Source organism: Culex quinquefasciatus, chromosome 2 (genome assembly GCF_015732765.1).
Source record: "Culex quinquefasciatus strain JHB chromosome 2, VPISU_Cqui_1.0_pri_paternal, whole genome shotgun sequence".
In the NCBI taxonomy this organism is placed as follows: Eukaryota; Metazoa; Arthropoda; class Insecta; order Diptera; family Culicidae; genus Culex; species Culex quinquefasciatus.
The window spans coordinates 217,407,592-217,416,267 of record NC_051862.1 but is presented as its reverse complement, the minus strand read 5'-3'; the positions used below and the strand labels follow the sequence as shown (position 1 = coordinate 217,416,267).

The following is an 8,676-nucleotide window of genomic DNA, read 5'->3' as shown; positions in this document are numbered from 1 at the left end:
GTAATTCCTATAATTCTGGAATTACCTAGTAATTCCGTAGTAATTCGAGTAATTCCATAGTTACTCAGTAATTCGTGTATTTCCCATTAATTCAAGTAACTACTAGTTATTCTTAAAAGGTAAATCGGCAGAATGCATTTTGCTTTTCCTTGATGCTTTTTATGGTTGTAAGAAGTACAGAGTGGATTCGAAATGTCCGCCAATTTGGATGCTCTCTAATTCAAATGTATTCGGATGAAAAACACTCAAACGTCAAAATCAGTTGTCAAACTGACGTTGATGTTTACCACATTATTCGATGATTTCCAAGTAGGTGGTCCAATTTTCCAGGGTTTTGAGTTTACCGGAAAACGGAAAAAATATATTTTTTATCCCGGGAAATTTTTGAAAACGTCATGAAATCTATGTTTTCTTTATATTAGTTATGTTTTTAAAATCAAACTAGCACTAGCACTTTTAGATAGTTTTGAAGATTTTTTTTGTTCTTTGTTGTGCTTTGAATTTTAAATGCACTCGAACGCCAAAATCTTTTTTTTTCAAAATGATGTTGATATTTACCCAATTGTTCGATGATTTCCAAGCAGGACGTCTAATTTTCCCAGGTTTTGAGTTTCCCGGAAAACGGGAAAAATATTTATTTATTCCCGGGAAGTTTTTAGTTTTGAAAAGTCATAAAATCTATGTTTTCTTTATATTTGTTATGTTTTTCAAGCTTTAAATTTATAGAATTAGCTCAATACTATTAATATCAATCTAAACAAGGATAGCAGTTTTTAGATAGCTTAACATTCCAACGCCCAAGGCTCCAAAAAAGTTGGAACGGTAACTCCAACTCGCTGGTTCTCGAGCATAACTCAACCAATCAAGATGATTCTTCTTTCCAGTGATTTGCTAGATGTTTAGATGATTATAGAACTTTGCAGAACTTAATTCGATCAAATCTGTAATTTTTGCGATCAAAAACATCGTTCCAACTTTTTTCGCGTGTAAAAAAATCGCCAAAAATTCCGCGGCGGCAGTCCTTTTAAAAAAGGTGGAACGATGTTTTTGATCGCAAAAATTACAGAATTGATCGAATTAAGTTCTGCACAATTTTAGGATCTAGACATTCTTACAAATCACTGGAAACAAGAATTGTCCCGATTGGTTGAGTAATGCCCGAGAACCAGCGAGTTGAAGTTACTGTTCCTCTTTTTTGGGAGGCTTGGGCGTCTGTGTAAGTTAGACATGCGTTGGGCGTTCCAGTGTTAAACAAATTTTTGCTGTTCTCTGTTGTGCTTTGAATTTTATATGCACCACATTTCTAATTCAAATTAAATAAGTATCTTATAAATATTTATTTTTTATTTATTTCTATATGACATGAATAAAACAGCTTGAAAATTGGTTTAAGATGAGCATGAGCATGAGCATGAGCATGAGCATGGTTGACTGCCAATGAGCTGCTACTCCGTTATTGACAGATCAGCTGAAGTTAAACAATGAATCAAAAATGATCAGTGGGAGCCAACCATCCGTTCACTGTTTAACTCCTGAAGACCCCGACTTTATTAGTCAATACCGGCGCCCTCCCAAGAAGCCTGCAGTTCAACAAAAGGGAGGAATGTTAGTCCGATAGTTGAAGTTGCAGACTCATCAAGCACATAGTTTTTCGCTATATACTTGTTGATACCGCTTGAGACCGTTGAATCCACAGCATCTCCTTCAAGCATCACGTGATTATTTTTTTTGGGGTTAGTAGGATAAGGTATTGGCTTTTCGATGCCTCCCGAGCTACGATGCTATGGGGAGGACTTTCATAACAAACCCCTCGGCGAGCCTTCCGAGCAACGATGCTATGGGAAGGTCTTTCTAATTAGCACACCAAAACACTCGCGCACAGGTATTTAAACACTGAATAAATGTAATTTTTCATCACGATTACCCAGACGACATTAATGATATAGGAAGAACTTTTTTACAGTCATTTACAGTAATACTTAAACTTATTTTAATGCAACAATTCACACGACGTCGTGCCTCCCGATCAACGATGATGTAGGAAGGACTTGAGCAAGCCAATCAGGATGAAACACGAAGCAAAATTCTCTTCTTTTCACACACAATGCCACATAATTGACCGCGCGTCACCACCCAACAAATTGAACTCACAGCTTGAAAATTGGTTTAAGATGTCTAAAAACAAAAATGACAACAAATAAAATGGTACCAATTTATGTAAATTTTAGAAAAGTTTAAACTTATTAATTGTAATACTTATGTAATTTCCAGGCCAAATTATGATTTTTGTTTAATTTCGGAAATTCCCCGTACAACATATAAAAATCCCGGGAATTTTGTGCCGGGGATTCCCGGGATGGACGTACTATTGCCAAGCACGTGGTTTTGTGCATTTGACAGCTGTCATTCGATCCAATTCTCAATATGCTGGAAGCTAGGCAGTAATTCCAAGTTATTTTTATAAATTTGAGCAATGCTGCGTGGTTTCTGGAAATCCCAAGTAATTCTGGGAAATCAAAGTAATTCATGACATATTGCCAGTAATCCTGGTAATTCCATCTAGACTGGTCAGTAATCCTTGATGCTGGAAACCCCTTGATTTCAAATTGCTTAACTTGAAAATTATTATCAAAAATCTACTAAATAGCTTATAGATTTGAGAGAAAAAAATGAATCCTCTTGCCCGAACAAACTTCAGCGTTTATAGACTTTATCGATCAAATCAGAATGTAGAAAAGAGTTAACAGAATATTTTTTCTAAATAATATGTCAGCATTAGTTCAACTTTGGCAGAAATAAACGCAGTTTTAAAATTAATTAATGGTTTCTAAGGGCATCTTCTTATTTATAATATTTTTTTTTCAAATAATTTATATAATTCTATTGAGACAAAGCTTTAAAAATTATTGCATTCTTAAAAATATCCCTTTCATCCATATTTTAAAAATGAGCGAAAGAGCCGTTCAAAAGAGCGGCTCTTTTTAATGAGCGAACGAAAATGAGCTGCTCCTAAAAAAGAGCGGTTTTGCCCACCTCTATTAAAGATGCTTTGTAAAGAACTACCCTCTGGTTGTCAATATCGAAGAGACCATCGAGGAAGTGAAACATCATCATATGATGCAAAATTAAGACACGATTAAACATATTATCTTCTTGATACCAAGCGATACCGGAGAGCTTTTCCTGAGCAAACTAAATTCAAAGGACCTTCAACGGAGGCATTAATCGAGCTTTCGAGACAAGAATAGCATCGATACATGGAGTAATATTGAAATAGCGAAGATTGACTACCAGAGAGTAGACTGTATTAGAGCAATTCCAGCTCAAATCAGGATTTTTTCTGGTACTTTTGTACCCAACCCTCTCCGATTTCAATGAAACTTTGTAGACATGTTATCCTAGGCCTATATAAGCCATTTTTGTGTATATGGAGCCAATAGTACTCGAAAACAACATTTGAGAAGGGCGTAAGGTATTTAAATATTTTTGTATTTTGTAATTTAAAAATTACTGTATCTCGAAGCCGTTGCATCGTATCAAAAAGTGGTCAAAGACAAACTTGTAGGAAATTGGACGGGCTTTCTGAAAAACATACACTGAAACAAAAATACACGCCACATCTATGAGATTTTTTGATTTTTAAGTCTAAAACTTAAATTTAAAGGTGATGTCACGATTTTTTTTCGTTCAAAATTTTTGAGGGAATAACCTAAAATGTTACCAAAAGACTGACGAAAAAAGCAGGATGGTATGTTTCTCCTAAAAAAAATACAAAAATCATTTACTAAAACAGTTTTTTTTGAAAAGTGGTCTAAACGTCAAAATTTTTAAAAACCGGTAGTGGCAATCGATTTTTCAGACAATTTTACATAAAAGTCACCATATTGACCATTGTCCTATGTTCAATCCTTGGGAAGATACAGCGGTTTTAAAAATAAAAGTGTTGAAAAAATGGGTTATTTTGTGGTTTTTGGCAATTTCTATATGACAGACTTGGTTTTACGTCACGTAAATATTTTTACCGGAAAGCTCGTCGAATTTCCCATAAGTTTGCCTTTGACAGCTTTGTCAAATGACATGAATGTAAAATATGAAGAAAAAAACAAAAAAATCTGGCGGCTGGTGATATGAGGGTGTAGAATATGCCAAATACTATTAGAAAAAACTCAAATTAAACAAGATATATGCAATTTAAAATATATGTTTAAAGAAGAACCTGAAACTACACCCAACTGGAAAAACCTGAAACTACACCCAACTGGCAGTCGCATGATTATGATGCATGGCGGCATGAAAGTATATCAGAATCTGCATGAAATCTGTCCTCATGCATTTTTTGCGATGTAGGAGTATGACATTTTTGCCCGTTACCGACAATTATCGACATTACCGACGGCTTTTTGGTTGTATTTCACAAAAAAAACCCTTAACAGAACGAGGATTGAACCACCAACTTCTTGGATATTGATCCGACACGCTACCACCGCGTCATGGACGCTTGATGAAAAGTGAGTGAAAGAGCACCAACATATGCTTCTCTTTGGAGTGTTGCTCGGGGACGGGCCAGCATTATATGTGTTGGTAAGAACTGCAGATCGCTGAAATTTTTACACGCGGGCAAAAATGATCTACGGGCTTGCTGCAAAAAATGTTATAAAATATGACATTTTCTGCAGCAAATCCAATGTTGCAGATTTTGAGATATATTTTTCCTTTGGGTGTAGGTAATTAAAATGTTTTAAAGAACAAAAGTTGCTCTAAATGACTATTTATATGAAAAAGAATTATTTTTAAAGAAAAAATAGGTATTATGGAGTTAATTTTTAGATGTAAAATCGAATTTTAAAGCAAAAAGTGCTATTTTTTATCGATAAAAAATGTCAAATTGGGGAAGGTAGGACAAGACGACCAAATTGGGGCAAGAGGAACAACTGCTCGTGTATGTTATTTTGGTGATAAGATTTCTAAGACCTCACAAAATAATAAAAGAATCCGAAAAAAGTTTTTTGGTTTAGAAAAAAAGGTTTTATTTAAAATTTATGTCGTGTCTATCTTAGTCTATTTCGAAATACAGTCCAGACTCGATTATCCAAAGGTATGTTTAAACAATAAAAAATCCTATGTTTCTATTTTTTTACTGTAACATCAAATTTGAGTTCTGCGACTAGGGGAAATATACCCATTTTAAGCCTAATATGTGATCGTGTTTGAATGAAATTTACTAAACCGCTTAAGATATAAAATTGCTTCCAACTACCGGCAACATGTTCTTTTGCACCTAGTACACCAACGAGTAGAGCAGCTTTTTGTGAACATTTCTGTTTATATTCAACGGTGCACATCAACCAGAGCTTTTGCACCAAGATTTATGTTACAAATATTTTAGTTTATATACTGTTTTATTCATCCCCTAAATTACTGCCTACTTAGCATTTTACAGAAAATTTGCCCATTTTTACAGTCAGTTTATCAATTTTTGAAAAAGAAGACATCAACTTCCTTGATTGCTTGCTCCCTTTAAAAAAATATTTCCCTAAATGTATTCTAATCAGACGAGCATGCATTTGGCCACGCCCTTTTTTTGTTTTCAGCTTAGTTCTTTTTTTCTTCGGGGCGAGCGCTCTAAAATTCTTTGTGTAAATATGGGTATTCGGCGCCGTCGCTCCGTGCCATACTTTCATACACTTAGGAGCCCAGGGCGGCGAAGTCCTTGTAGATATAAAGGAAGACTCTAGTGGTTGGTACTAGCAATGGTGGCCGACAGCTATAAAGTCAACTTCGTTTCGTTTTTCTTTTTTTCTTCCAGCGCTCTTTTAGTGCTGCCAATTGTGATGAAATTTTCCCATGAAACGAAACTTAGCATTTATAAAGAAAGTTCCCTGGCATCACTGGCTCACTCCAGCATACGCAGCTGGTAGTGTCAAACGTCAAAATACTCGGTGCGTTTGTTTTTTGATAGCGCCTGCTAATTATTTACATGTTTCGCGATTATTTTTCAAGTGACTGACTAACTAATGTTCAAAAGAACATGTTTCCGGTAATTGGAAGTAATTTCATACCTTAAGCACTTTGAAAACGTTAGCGCAATTGAAAACAAGACAACGACTGATTTTGTGTTCCGATTATCCAAAGTGAGTTTTTCAAAGGCTTTCGAATAATCGAGTCTGGACTGTTCAATTCTTATTGTTTTTTTTTATTTTAACAAACTATGGTGTGGAGTATGGATGAAGAAAATTGAAAATATTTTTGAATTATGTTTTGGGGCTTAACAACTTTTCATTCAGAAATTCAGATGAAATAAAAAACATGAGTTATAACAGAATAAATTCATATCATTTTATTTGAACAGATGACATAATCGTGATGATTTTTCCTTTCTTCAAGATATTTATATATTTTTTTAATAGCTTGGTTATAGAAGTGATTAAGCTAACAGCTGGTGATTGATTACAACTAGGAAAATTTAAATATAAACACTCAACCCTTTTCCAGTTTATGCAAATCATAATAAACAACAAATATCAAAGTAACATTCCGCGATTACATGCAAAATCCGCCCTAATTGCACGACCCTATGCGAGTCGCGTGGGAAATTGCATCACCGGCACGCGTCCGTTAGCGCCCAAGCAATTACCGGTAGTACCAACTCTAAGCCACCGAAGCTTAGTTCGGGTTTAGTCACGATGCAACCGGTCGAGAGTGATCACGTTACGATTCCGTTGGTCTCCACCGGCAACGGCAGTACCAACCGCGGTGAAACAAAGCTCTCCTTCTCGGGAATTTCGTACACGATCGCGCGCCGACATGGTCCCAAACAGGTTCTGGACCAGCTGTCGGGGACGTTCAGGAGTGGCCGGTTGGCGGCCATTATTGGACCTTCCGGGGCTGGGAAAACCAGTTTGCTGAACGTGCTGGGGGGATTTCGTGCGCGGGATGTGAGGGGTTCGATACTGATCAACGATCAGGAGCTGAGTGTGGGGAGTTATCGGGCGAAGGTCGCCTACAATACGCAGCAGATCGCGTTGTTGCCGAACATTACGGTGAAGGAGACGCTTGAGTTTGCGGTTGATCTGAGGACGAGGTATGGGAAGTCGAAGGTGCGCAAGAGGAAAACGGTTGAGGATGTGATCGCGCTACTTGGGCTGGATAAGTGCGCCCACAGTCAGGTGCGGGTGATTTCCGGTGGAGAGCGGAAGCGGCTGTCGATTGCCCAGGAGTTGATCTCGGAGCCGAGGATCATGCTGTTTGACGAACCTACCAGTGGGTTAGACAGTGAAGCGTCGTATCAGGTGGTATCTTACTTGAGGGAGTTGGCCAGGCAGGATCGTTGCGTGGTCAGTGTGGTCCATCAGCCAAGTTCCGATCTTTTGGAATTGTTCGACGATATTTACGTACTGTCGAGTGGTAGATGCATGTACCGAGGATCACTGGACGGCATGATTCCGTACTTTGAGAACGTGGGACTCGTTTGTCCGCAGTACTACAATCGAGCAGATTTCGGTAAGTGAAGTGAGGTTACTTGATCGTTCAATGAAATTTGCTTTGTTTTCAGTGCTAAAGATTACATCCCCGAGTAAGCCGGAAATCAGTAAGGTGTATCAATCGATGCACCAGATGGAATCCATCGTGGACAACGTACAGACCAAACCAAAGACAAGTTCACCTAAACCCAGATCCCAATATCCAACATCCCACTGGCACCAGTTTATCACCCTAACGCGCCGTTCAGCTCTATCCACGATCCGCAACTACATACTATCGATTCTCCGCCTGGGAGGACTGATCCTGCTCGGCGCGATGATCGGAACCATCTACTTCGACATCGGCAACGACGCGTCCAAAATCATCTCCAATACGGCCTTCATATGCATCTCCCTAGCCCTGGTCGTGTTCATCAACGCAGTAGCCGTTGTGCTAAGCTGTAAGTTTCAAACAATCACATTAACGCAGTAACCACTGACTCCACCCTCTCCCCCAGTTCCCATGGAAATGGCCGTGCTGACGCGCGAGTACCAAGCAAACTGCTACTCGATCGCGGCCTACTACTTCGCCAAGCTCACAACCGATTTCGTCCCGATGATCATCGGGAATGCCTGCTTCCACACAATCACCTACTACATGACGGGTCAACCGGTTGAGCTGGACCGGTTCCTTCGATTTGGAGCGATCCTGCTGCTCACCGGATGGTTCGGCCAGATCTTCGGCCTCTTTGGCGGCAGCACCTTCTCTATCCAACTCGCCCCCTTCGTAGTCCCGGTCGTGATCCTCACCATGGTCCTGTTTGGAGGATTCTTCATCCGGTTCAACGAGCTCGTCCCCTTCCTACGTCCCCTGATCCACGTGTCCCCCTTCAAGTACGCCTTTGAAGGAACCGCTCAGTCCATTTATGGCTTCAATCGGACCGATCTTGCGTGCTCGGCCGGCAGTAACGACGCACGGGTGTGCCCCTTCCAAACCGGAGACCAGGTGCTGGCCATGCTGGACATGGACCAGGCTGATTACGGGGTTGACGTGGGTGGGCTGGCCGTCATTGTTGGCGTGATGCACGTGGTCGTGTATGTTTGTCTGTGGGTGAAGGTTAGATGAAGATGAGTGTTAGCTCGGGAAATTGTTTGTGATGATTGAATTGCGGTTAGAACAAGTTTCAATAAAGTGCGTTGCGTGACAAAGAACTGA

The 8,676-nt window shown here is 39.2% G+C and overlaps 1 protein-coding gene across 1 annotated transcript; it reads left to right on the top strand.

Annotated features, from left to right (window-relative positions):
* The first annotated feature begins 6,659 nt into the window (after window positions 1-6,659).
* LOC6046122 (ATP-binding cassette sub-family G member 1) lies at window positions 6,660-8,676 on the top strand. The gene is made up of 3 exons (XM_001863336.2): window positions 6,660-7,500; window positions 7,553-7,921; window positions 7,979-8,676. Exons 1-3 carry the CDS (start codon window positions 6,684-6,686, stop codon window positions 8,584-8,586), a joined length of 1,794 nt encoding a protein of 597 aa, XP_001863371.2. The 5' UTR covers window positions 6,660-6,683; the 3' UTR covers window positions 8,587-8,676.